At 35.0% G+C, this 12,843-nt stretch overlaps 1 protein-coding gene across 6 annotated transcripts in view; it reads left to right on the forward strand.

Annotated features, from left to right (window-relative positions):
* The window catches only part of Dmtn (transmembrane and coiled-coil domain 2 protein Dmtn), a 56,089-nt gene that overhangs the window by 35,656 nt on the left and 7,590 nt on the right, over window positions 1–12,843 (forward strand). Inside the window, exons 7-16 of one of the 6 annotated variants that reach the window (XM_076130935.1) lie at window positions 408–568; window positions 1,662–1,732; window positions 2,324–2,457; window positions 3,864–3,878; window positions 8,992–9,015; window positions 10,356–10,506; window positions 10,873–10,999; window positions 11,531–11,641; window positions 11,970–12,077; window positions 12,380–12,579. In XM_076130935.1, coding sequence (XP_075987050.1) covers window positions 408–568; window positions 1,662–1,732; window positions 2,324–2,457; window positions 3,864–3,878; window positions 8,992–9,015; window positions 10,356–10,506; window positions 10,873–10,999; window positions 11,531–11,641; window positions 11,970–12,077; window positions 12,380–12,579 — 1,102 coding nt within the window. Of the gene's footprint in view, window positions 1–407; window positions 578–1,661; window positions 1,733–2,323; window positions 2,458–3,863; window positions 3,879–8,991; window positions 9,016–10,355; window positions 10,507–10,872; window positions 11,000–11,530; window positions 11,642–11,969; window positions 12,078–12,379; window positions 12,705–12,843 lie in introns of those variants that run through there. The other 5 variants (XM_076130930.1, XM_076130933.1, XM_076130931.1 and 2 more) reach the window with 5 other exon arrangements.

Raw genomic sequence — 12,843 nt, forward strand, 5'->3', positions numbered from 1 at the left:
GTTCTGATCTGGCTAGTTGGTGACTGTAATTTGTTTATCGACGTCGACACAAAATGTATATTGTTGATATGTTTTTCAACTACCGTCTACTGCAAATTGCATTCTTTAACACTAACCCAAGTTATATAAAAAAGAAGATAGTGCTAACTTCGCTACTACAGTCTCTGAATGGAGGGGCGTTTTTCTTATACTATCAACTATCGACAATTGGCTAGCTGTTGTCAAAAACTATATGAAAATTGTATCGACGCCTCTAGCGGGCGCTGTACAAACTATTGTTGTAGTACATTATAAATGTCAAACTGACTGACGTCAATACTAGATAGCATCGATTGTAGAAATTCGCGCTAGTACTAAAACAACATAACAAAAAATACTAAAATCAAACGTGTGTATTTATCTTCCAGATAACGTGAACGAGTACCTAAAACTAGCAGCGAACGCCGACAAGCAACAACTACAACGTATCAAAGCGGTATTTGAGAAGAAAAACCAAAAGAGTGCGCTATGTATCGCACAGTTGCAGAAAAAACTAGAAGGTTACAACAAACGGATCAAGAACTGGGAGGTATGCATGGTAAATTACTGTGCATCATAGTAACATTTTATCTATTATTTATTTTATTTTCTTACGCCGGCTCCACACGTTGGCCCTAACGCTCGTACCAACGTTGGACTGCAAACTCGGTGAGGCGTACACACGTTGCCTAATAAACTAGTTCTGTCCCGTCAGATGGCGAGCGTTGGCGCAGATTCCTTTGATGAAACCAACACGAGCCGTCCAACTACCAACGCTCGCCCCAACGTTGGGACCAATGCCATTTTCTAGATCCACACGTTGGACGAATAGCGTTGGGGCCAACGTGTGGAGCCGGCGTTATGGATGATTTTTTGTCCTGTTTATTTTCCAACTCCCAACCCCAATTGGCCAGCGTGGTGGACTCAAGGCCTAATCGTTTCCTTATTACGGGAGGAGACCCTTCGGTTTTAATGTTGTAAAATAGCTACAGCTTGTTTTAAATAAATTAATGGGTTATTTATTTATTTTACAATTAACGAGTCATAATTTCCCCTGTTTATATAACACTTGTCACTCCGCTCCTTTTGGTCGTAGGGTGATGTTATATAGCCTCTCTATAAATAGGCCAATCTATCCACCAATAAAAATTTTCAGTTAGCACCAGTAGTTCTTGAGATTAGCGCGTTGAACCAAATAAACTCTACGATTTTGTAATATTAGTATAGATTTGGGAAACTATTCTATTTATAGTTATTCATTTGTACGGTACACGGTAAGTATTTAACATAGTGGAATGTGTTATCGAATCGGTATATAAGTTAGAGTACTATTCTCAAGACTTTTAGACAACTCTTACTTCTTACATAGATCGCAGTAGTATTCTATTTAGTACTTACTATTCTGATAGCATTAGATGGTCACTACATACTATTAGAGAAACTTATTCAATAGATTTTTATGTGATTTTCAATAGACAGTGATTCATTAGGACATAGCTTAGTGTAGAATTAATTAAAATGCTGTGAAAATGAGCTCCGATTGATGATAATATTGAAAAAGGCTCGGAGTTGGGTCATATTATGATATACTTATGTTTATCTAGTAAGTTCTGTATAATGATACGTATTTTGTATTTTCTCAGCAACACGGCACAAGCGGGCAGGCGCACAGACAACCACGAGAAGTATTAAGAGATATGGGACAAGGATTAAAGTGAGTGGTTTATGTTATATCAATGATAGCATAAGCAAAATAAAATACAGATTATGACATTGTTATTAATTTGGAAATATTGACATTTAAAAAGAGCAAGCCGTGAGTTTCTTGCCGTTTCTTCTCACGAGCAACAGCTTTTCCGAAACGGTGGTAGATAAAAAATATTTTGACGATTTCAAATACTTGTTAAAGTTTATGAAATAAAGAATATTTGACTGTGACTTTGAGATGTGAAGTTTATCTTGAAGTGGGTACTAGTGGGTAATATTTATTTGTTATAGTTTCCAATCGTTTTATACACAAAAGCAAGTTGCTGCTGGTCGCTTGCTTGTGACTATTATCATTTGTGGATCTTTAGATCATTATTCTCTTCGAATTAAGGGACGAATTATTCATAGACTTACAAGATTTAAAGGAATCATTTTAATGTTATTTTGTCTGTAATTTGTCGTAATTTAACGATTATTATTCATTAAATAAAGTACTAAGGGTGAAAAAAAAAAAACATAGGATTGTAGGAATTCAAACCTATAAATTGCCCTGCTATCGAGAAGAATCGATTTTCTAACGTAAAGCTTGTGTGTTCAGGAACGTGGGCGGCAACATCCGCGACGGCATCACGGGGCTGGGCGGCAGCGTCATGGCGGCGCCGCGGGAGTTCGCGCACCTGTTCTCGCGCTCCAACCGCTTCGGATCCGCCGACAACATCGCGCAGCTCGCCGGTCTGTACCCGACACTACCACACACACCCTGCACATACCACACACTTAGATATAGATACCATGGTGATGAATATACGTGAAACTTGAAAGAAAGTTCCAAGACTGACTACCTCCGTGATATGGGTAGAATTGTATACGACTGCTGATCACATACATACATGTTTCTGGATTCGATTCCCGAGCCTAATAGCCAATAGACTAATGTATGGGATTAAAAATTCACCACAATATACCTCATGTGGTTTTACCTGATGCCTTTATGTGTAATCATATGCAATATTAAAAAAAAAAAAACATTATTTATTATTACAAAAATATTGTAAATAGCGAAATGTTAGTGTATTTTATCTGCCTGCATCTTCTGGTATATAAAAAAGCACATAAGCAGTATTTGTGAACTACTTAAAATTCATAACTTTTCTCAAGACCAATAGTATCAAGTTTCACCTATATTCATCAACATCTATAAGCAAACAACACGAACACAACATAAAATACACTGCAAAATATTAATTTTCTACGTTTCTACTATTTTCCTTTAATTTCTAAATACGCTTACGTTTTCTTTTACTTCGTAAGTAATGTAAATAAAGCCTTGACTGTACTGGATACATATAGCTTTATTTGTCGTTTGCTTATTTTTTAATAGGTATCATTTATTATGTCCATACAAAACATGCCTTAACATATTACATTTTGGGATGTCTTCGACCATCCATTTCATATGCAAGTATCAATTCACTCAAATAAGATAAATAAACTATAGTTTTTAGTTACTATATAAAATATTAGGAATTGTATTCCCCATTTTGATGAACGCTCTTAAGTCCAAGATCAATTTAAAATAAAAAAATTGAGGGTATTTACACAGGGTCATCATTTTCAGTGCATATAAACTAGGTCAGATAGGCAGTCGTTCCATATAAAATGCTGTTATTCAGCTGCATCCAGTGAGACTGAAAACCGACTCCAACATAGTTTCATAGAAAGACTAGGCTCAAAAATAAGCTCTTAAATTTTTATACATATTATATATAGTCCACGAAAAATATATTTCAGCTTGCGTATACGCATACGTATACGTTGCTTAAGAACGAGTTTATACGCACTGAAAATACACCCTGTACTTAAACTCTTAGCTCCTGTTCATCACTTATGAATAAGTACCATTAAGCTTTTCAGATAGAATTTTGACAATTAATCATATATTTACTGTCATTATCTAGCGAATAGCTCATCTGGCATTTATCCATAAGCTGTGAAATCTACTAGTATTTACCTTATCCTAAACTTAAGAGTAGTTTATATCTAAGTCATTCATTCGGTGTGAAATATGCATTATGTTCACTGAATGTGTCATATTTAAAACATGAATATTATATAACATGTTATGTATTTTGTCACAGAGAACTCGGGTCCTTGTGAGTATTACTATATGTAAATAGATTAGTCCATTTGTATTTAACTTCATTTTACCATCTTAAAGCGTCTGTAAATGGCTGTGGTGACTGCAAAAATGTGGCGAAGATCTCTTACTTGATTTTCTATTGTACCTTATCCTTAAATTAACGGATTTATGAATTATTTAAGTTTAACTAAAAGAGTACCTGATAAGAAACAGAAAACTTTAAAAGATGTTTTATTATATGCTAAAAATTAAACATTATCTTAACAAAAAAATTCTATGAAACAATTTGTAAATTTGATTCAAAATGATTTTGGCTGTTGGGCCATTGACTTTATAAAATTGTTGTATTTATAAACTTTTTATTCTTCTTTTTATTGTCAAGAGTCGAAAATAATGTAATTCTTAATCAGTAATTATAACAGATCATTCAGCCGCAGTTCTCGCCATTTTACCAGACGCTTAAATCAATAAGTAAATAATAGCTAATCTTATACAACTCACTAAAAAATCTTCATATGTCTTTTAACTTTCATTTCAACGTGTTAACATCACACTAACCTACTTCTATCCCACAATGGGATGATATACTAAAAACCTATGCCTGCTACATAACTACTACTTTCAAAACACTATTTTACTTATACTATACATAACTTATATTTTTACTTCAAGTAGTAAATTCTTCCGTTTACAGACACCTTAGTTATCCACTAGTTTTTATAGGGCCAGCGTTAATACGACAAAGTAACGCGTTTTAATTGTCAATGGATTATCGACTTTATGCTGGTTGAAATAAGGTTGAAGAGTAATAAACACTCGTACAAGTAGTAGACAATGAAAAAAATAAAAATTACGTGGTTTGCCAAAGTATTATCAAATATGTGTTAGTGATAAAAAAATGGTTATAAAACTTTTCGTATTTCTCCGTATTTATTGTATTAAACGTTTTATTGAAAGTTGTATACGGGCGGACTTAATGCCCAAGACATTTTCTAACAGTTTACTTTAACCCATGGTGCCTCAATCTTAATTTTAACCCGAATAAAGTTGATAATTTTATGACAATCTAAACCGTTTTAATCAATCCATCGCTGGCCCTTACTTCCGTAGTTGCACAAAACGTTACCTACCTATAAATGTTAGAAAAGCACTATTAGAAAATATATTTTATTTATTGACATCGTGTTTTAAGATCACTGACCCTTTATATTTTAAGTTTTATAAATGTATGTGCTAAGATAAACGTATCTTACTGATAGTTATTTTGATACATATGGTTAGATAACTTTTTATCTAAATGCCAGTTCTTTATGTAATATTATATACTTACGGTAAACATCGAAACAATTCATATCGTTTTAGTCATCTTTGCAAGTTACATTGTTTTATACTTCAATCACATTCGTATATATCTACACTGCATCTCTCCTTCACAAATAAACGACAATTTCATGATTCATGGAAACACCATAGAAATAAAACAGCTACCATAAAAAAAACCTTAAAATGTATTTATTATTTACTTATTAAGTCAATGCGCTATTGGCATTAAATGATCGACATCTTTAAAAATAAACAAACATTTAAGTCATTTATTATGATCAGACTACTTTACTGAAAATTTAAATGTATTTATTGTTAATAAGCAATATATTATTATTCTTTTATCACTAAAACACATACCAAATAGTAGTTTCTAGCCATAATCATAAATAACTTAAGCAAAACTTAATGAAACGTTAGTAATCAGTTACTACCGATAGTTAGCTTAATGAACACTGAACGTAAACACAGTTTGCTAGTAACGGGTAGAGAATACTACTCTTTTCATGGCCACGAGAGATAAAGATAAGGTATTGTATCATATACGTTGTATCCGTCACGCACATATAAAATCAGCTGTTGTTATAAATCTCGTATTTTAAAGAGCGCTTAAACATTTACTTATAGTCATCTATCTAGTGTTGATGATAAAATAACGTTATAACGTGAGAGAAGTATGAAAAAGATGCATTTTGATATTGGTATGTTTTGTCTATGAGGTGCCCTGAACTTTTGTGTTGCCATTAAGTAGAGATAAAAGAAAAATACGTTGTGTTGAGAATTTCCTCCTTTTTAAAGTCCTTGTTAAAGTAATTAATAAATAGTGTAATCATCACAGGTATGGAAATTTTGATATAATATTAAAGTTGTGTAGTTTTATACATGTATTATTTTTTCATAACGAATCGTACGTATGCTTTTGTAGTTTCTTGTCGAATATGTTTTTGAATAGTGTTGCAAACGTTTAGCATAATAATTATCGCGTTAGTTCGTGACTTGTGTCTAAACATATGCAAATTATTTCAGCACCAGTATACATGCAGGGCAAAGTATTCTATGTCCACGATAAAGACATCTTAAGACATCTTATTTTAATTTTATAGTGCATTTATTTTATTTCGATCACAGCAAACTATAACAATATTATAACGGTGAACAAATAAGGTATTGTAACCTTTAATTTTCTAATCGCGTTTAAGACCCGTTACATTATAATAGTATGTATATAAGTCGTGAGAGTTGAAATCGTTAATTAGTTTTTCTATGACAACATTATAGTTAATCTATGACAACTCTTAAATATCCATTAGATTTTTAGTATATAAATCAACTTAGGTGCATCTAATTTTAGATAACGTTTACTATTATGTTAATTGTTTATTAATAACGCGGCATTGTTCTAATATAATGTAGATAACAAAAGCAACAGACAGGACAATAGCAGTTTATTGTTAGTTATTAAACTTTGCACGGCTGCACCTTGACATTAAAAGATACTATCATTAATTTTCTATATTATGAGCATGAAGAATAAAGTCGATAATACGTTTAAAAACTAGTCATGCGGTCAATTATCCCAATGCTGGACAAAAACCCTGGCGTTATACAAATAAAATACTAACTTTTACCCGTGCTCTTGTAGAAAATATTTTATAAAAATAAGCCTATAATGGAGTTCACACATGGCTTGATCTCGATAACTTATATCAAAGCTGGTCGTTAAAAGTCGGTCATATTACTCTTTTAAAATAGAGAGTCGCCATTATCAAGTTATCGACATTGTGTCAGAAAAACGGTGAATTTAGTAAAAAGACTCATTTACAATTGCTATGGACATGAAGCTGTTCCAAATTTATTCAAAATCAGTAATTTTAACCTACATGTCAATACAAACAAACCAACATACAGACAAACAGAAACGTGTAAATAAATATAGCCATAAAATGACTATGTAAAACAACAGTCACGTTTATCTGCAAAGATTGTCCACTACAACAGTATCGTTATCATCACCGTAATCAGTCAGTCATTACTCAGCCGCGATGCAGTGATGTTGTTTAACAAGTGCAAGAAGTGCCGGAAAAAACGTAAATACTATCCGTCTTACCAATAAACGGAGTATAAACTCTGATTAATAATAATTAGTAATAGTGTTTTGTCTTTCTCGCTCATATACAGTTAAAAAATTGATTGACCCCCGGTTTCTGAGATACATTTAGCGGTAGTTTATCAATTCAATAGCGTTAAGAAAACGCTATTGAACAGACAAACTACCGCTAATTGTACTCAGAAACCGGGCATGAAAGTGATAAAGTATGTAATTTTAATTATAATGCAACTGGTTTTAAATGCGATTGAAAATTAAAGGTTAGGATACCTTATTTGTTTACCCCACGTACAACGTACCAATAAGGTATCCTAACAAAAAAAAAAAATATTTTAACGTTATAATTTTTTCATATGAAACCAACACAATTGATAAAAGTTTATAAATAAACTTTTGGTTTAATTGTGTTGGTTTCATACGAAAAAATAATTGAAACTAGTTCATGTTCCCACTGTCAATGTTACCCAAATGAATCAAAGTTACCCAGATTGACGTTATTTAATTTCCAATCGCGTTTAAGACTCCTTGCATTATAAATTATGTGTACAAGTCACGAGAGTTTAAAAAACACTGTAACTAATCAGAATTTACACGATGTTTATTTGTAAGACAATAATTATATACCTAAGTGATGTCATGTGTATGAAATTGTTGCTTCACAGTGTCTTAGAAGTGGATGTTCAAGGTTTTCAATACAAGATATAGGTGTTATATAAATAAGAGATATGTGTTAGATTATCTTTGACAGATTTTCTAGTATTTTATTTTCCTGTTTTGTAGTTTATTTTACGAGGGAAGTCGTTGAATATTATGTAAATACAATTAGGTACTTAAGAATAGTCAAAACAGCTACTCTTTATGAAAAGTCATAATTTTTCGTATAGAAATCCGATGTAGTGACGTCATAGTTTCGTATTTTCGTTGGTGTCAAATGAGTGTCTAATAAAATGTTTCAATCTGTAATAATTACAACAACATTATTTCCGAAAAAATACAGCCTGAGCATTTTCGATAAACCTTTTACGAGCACAAGTTTAAGAATTTTTCGTTAGTCTAGTACCCAATTAAGAATACTATAAATGACCCTGGCTAGAAAACCTCATTCATTATAAAACGTGAACTACACAATTATAGGTGTAAAATGACTCATCTAATAATAATACATTCATATCCTCTTACCCATAGAAACTGTACAGTGCATTTCAAATAGTGACTCACAACTGTTTGGTGCTAATTTAAGTAAACAAGAGCAATGTCATCATGGTGTCAAATTCACGCGAACCAACATTTTACCTTGGATTGCTTGACGTTTCGGCGTAGGATACATTGCCCGTGGTAGCTCATAACTTTTGGGCAATGAAACAAAAATTGAATAATTCTTTTCCTAATATGTTTTTAACTGCCAGGATAAGGTTTTATGCGGCCAAAACTCTCATGGGAATGGAATTAACGGGATAAAATGGTACTATACTTGGATAAAGTCAGACCGGACCGCTTGTATTAGACAATTATGGCACGCTAAAGTTTCTAATTATGAGTAAACTTCTAAAATGCACTGTACATAACACATAACATAACATCACACTACAGCTATCGCTTGCCATGTCGTAAGTCTTGCAAAAGATCATAACCGCCATAATCGTATTGTATCGTGTACAAACTGTCGCTTACCATGCTGTGTCCTTTTGCACGCCAGCCCCACCACACGCGGAGCTCAGAGGTAAATATGCCAATATATATTATACGTTCCGGTAATATACGAGTGCGAATTGATTATTACAATTCATTACGTAGTATAAAACAAAGTCCTTTTCCACTTTTTGTCCCTATATACGCTTAGATCTTTAAATCTATGCTACGGAGTTTGATGTGGTTTTAAAATAGATACAGTGATTCAAGTGTATTTCATTTATGTGTAAAAATTTAAAAGGTTTTTTGTAAAAGAACTGTTCAAATCGAGCAAAGCCGCTGTTGTACTATATTTAACTTTAGTAAGACCACTTAAGTAAGTAGTTACTTTTGATGAATAAAAATTTAACAACAATTCAACCAATTGCTGCTCGTCGTGTTATGTAATCGAATGAGCCCTTTAAATATATTTTTTGTGTTGTCTCTGTATCCCGAGAAATTCACAAAGTCTCCTATTTTTTGTATTATTTATGCTACATTTATTAATATAGTTACTGGAAATGAGAGAATACAAATTCGCACTCGTGAATTGTTTGAACTAATATAGCTTTAACGGATAGCCATAGTAATTATGAATAATTAACATTAAACGAATGAGCGTTATAAAAATAGACCAGAGAGATAATTATCAAACACAATGGTGTCCTTGAGTCATAAATACGCCAAAGAAATATGAAATAATAAAACGATTAAATTCTTTGTCTTTTTTTCTTTATAATATATTATTTTATTATATTTAGTGGTGGCAAGACCATACACTTCATGGTTCATATTCAAATATGTAGTCACTTTTAGTTTCACTTGTTCACAAATATGTAACGCTTCCCGCAATTGGCACAGACTATTTATTTTATTATTTTGTAACGAAATCTTTTGCGTGCTAACTATACTTATTTAGTTCTATAAATATGAATAAATTCTTGACTTAGAGTTACAATTAAATTAGATTTATTCTTATCTTGGAACCTACCTTTCTTTTATATCTATTTATTTATTCTATGTGTTTATAATAGTAGTTAAGATCTCCAATTTACCCATCCATCATAAATCCAACCGTATCAAAACCTTTTGATCTTGTATACTACAATAGTATCCCACATCAGCAAAAAATGCAGTTATAGATATTACCATCATACCCAAATTTAAATATGACGGTACCTCCAACATACTCCTGGTTGAGTATACTCTTAATACAACTTGATAATTGAGTACCTAATAACACGGCTATTTAAACAATCCTTATTGAAAGCACCAAAATTCGTCCTATCCTTTACCCTTTTTTACCCGTTACCCGTACCCCTGCTATTTGCCCGTTACCCGTACCCCCTTCTACGTATCGACTTGCGTGTATTGAGTGTTACAACGTGGCAGCGAACGCGTCATCTGAAGGCTCCCGCGCGTCGGAGGCAGGCGAGGCAGCAGCTCCCCGCGGCTCCACACTGCCCCGTGCCGCGACGTCGCCTGCGCCCAAGTTCAGTCCTGAAGCCTCGCCGAGCTCATCTGTTACCAGTGAAGGGGCACCGTGAGTGACAGCTTTTTAATTCGGGTCATTTAACTTAACCGCCAGTGATGTATGGGTTACTCATCTTTACATAATTAAGCACAAGCAGGTTCGGGGAAGAGGGTAGGTGGTTTAAGAAACCCCCTGGCCAATTTGAAATTCATTGCTCTTACAATATTACACTGAATACTAGATCCCAAGTATAACAGATTTGAAGCAAACTGTCATAAGTTAGTTTTCCACAAAATCAAAAATACATAAATAATGACATCTGCATTCCGTATGACAAACATTCAAAATATATTTGATACCTTCCAAATAGAAAATTCATGACCCCATTAATAATACAACTAAAGCTGGAGGCCCTTTACGTATTTTTTTATGCAGGTATCCTCCACAAGGTGGTACGAACAATATTTCGGAGACGACGTTCACAATCAAGCCTATACTGAACGAGCTGCGTGAGCGCAGAGAAGACTATGAGCGGCTATCTGAAAAGATTGACGCGTTGAAGGTATACTGTTCAGTCTCCACCACATATGTTGATGCTTGAAAGTTCTATTAAATTTCTTGAGGGTATACAAAGTCCCCAAAACCGCACTTGAAGGGCGTGATGAACGCAAGGGTCAATCCCTTCCACGTTCGGAAGAAGATCTTTGCCCAGCCACGGCCACGGATAAAAATAAAATAAAAAACAGATTTTTAAGCGAGTTATCACAAACTTTTTAGAGCTATGATATAAAACGATTTTGGCGTTTAGCGTCTCTTGTCGTTCAGAACGTAACTACTATTATTTATTCATAACTATTTACTTTTGACCGCGATCAACGAATTTGCTTGATATACCCTTGGTATGTGAATTATCGAGGCGCCCATAACCAGTTGCGCTCACCGGGCGGTAAACGATCTGTGGGTTAAGCAAACGTCAAAGGTCTTCGGGCAGCTTGAACAACTTTGACATTAGGTTGACGACTAACCATACGATGAGAGAGAGGTATGTGAAATTTAAGCAGTTTTCGCTAGAAATAAATCTTATTTATGACAGAACCTGTCGCAAGAGGTGTCGTTCCTGTCGGCCGCGCTGCAGGAGGAACGCTTCAAGACTGAGCGACTGGAGGAACAAATCAATGATCTCACTGAACTACACCAGAATGAGGTACAGTACCCAAACTTTCAAACAAACTACATATTCCCGTACAGCACAATATATTTCTTAGAAGACTACTTCGTGATAACATTGTATGACTAACCATAACAGCGTGGTGGCGGAATTGAAACCTATTTTAGTATGCCTCTTACACCCGAATAGGGTTTTAATTTGACTGCTGATAGGGTTTATTTTGATGGCTTAGGATTGTTAACTTTTGCGTTTAGCTAAAAAATAAAAATATTTTTTAGTTGAACTGAAATATTTCCCAAGTGCACCTAAGTTCCCAGGTGTTCCCAAGGTTTGATCAAATACTGATTTTGTTTTAATTTTATAGGTGGAGAACCTGAAGCAGGCTTTAACGGATGTAGAAGAGAAAGTCCAGTACCAGAGCGAGGAACGAATACGAGACATACACGAGGCTCTCGATTTATGTCAGACTAAAGTGAGTTCATTCAACATTTATGATCTTCAAGTGATTTTTCTTATTTTTAGCAATAGTTGGTGGCTTCCGTTAACCTATCTTATAACCGCCTCGTTCATATTTTACTGAATTATTTATCTGTTGTCCATTTTATCAAATACTGTACAAGTACTGTCTTCCGAATGTTCTGAATCCCTCGATCATTTTTGTATCCGCTATGATTGTCTGTCTATTAACCCCATTCGAGTAGAAAACAGACGAAAATTCTTTCGTTAACGACTACTGAAAGTGGTAGTATTTATCAAAAACATATAATGTTGCAGATTAGCAAGCTAGAGCAATGGATGGCAGGCGGCGGGGGTGGCGGCGGAGTAGGCGGGGGAGCGGGTGAAGCTGGCGGCGCGGCGCTGCCCCCCCGCCTGCTGCTGGTGAAGCTGCTCAACGTGGCGCTCACGCTGCTGCAGCTGGCGCTGCTGCTCGTGGCCACCGTGGCCGGCGTCGCCATGCCCTTCCTCAGGACCAGGTACATATACCACTGCTGCTGGTGAAGCTGCTCAACGTGGCGCTCACGCTGCTGCAGCTGGCGCTGCTGCTCGTGGCCACCGTGGCCGGCGTCGCCATGCCCTTCCTCAGGACCAGGTACATATACCACTGCTGCTGGTGAAGCTGCTCAACGTGGCGCTCACGCTGCTGCAGCTGGCGCTGCTGCTCGTGGCCACCGTGGCCGGCGTCGCCATGCCCTTCCTCAGGACCAGGTACATATACCACTGCTGCTGGTGAAGCTGCT

The sequence above is a fragment of the Anticarsia gemmatalis genome, chromosome 25 (assembly GCF_050436995.1).
Source record: "Anticarsia gemmatalis isolate Benzon Research Colony breed Stoneville strain chromosome 25, ilAntGemm2 primary, whole genome shotgun sequence".
NCBI classification, from domain to species: Eukaryota; Metazoa; Arthropoda; class Insecta; order Lepidoptera; family Erebidae; genus Anticarsia; species Anticarsia gemmatalis.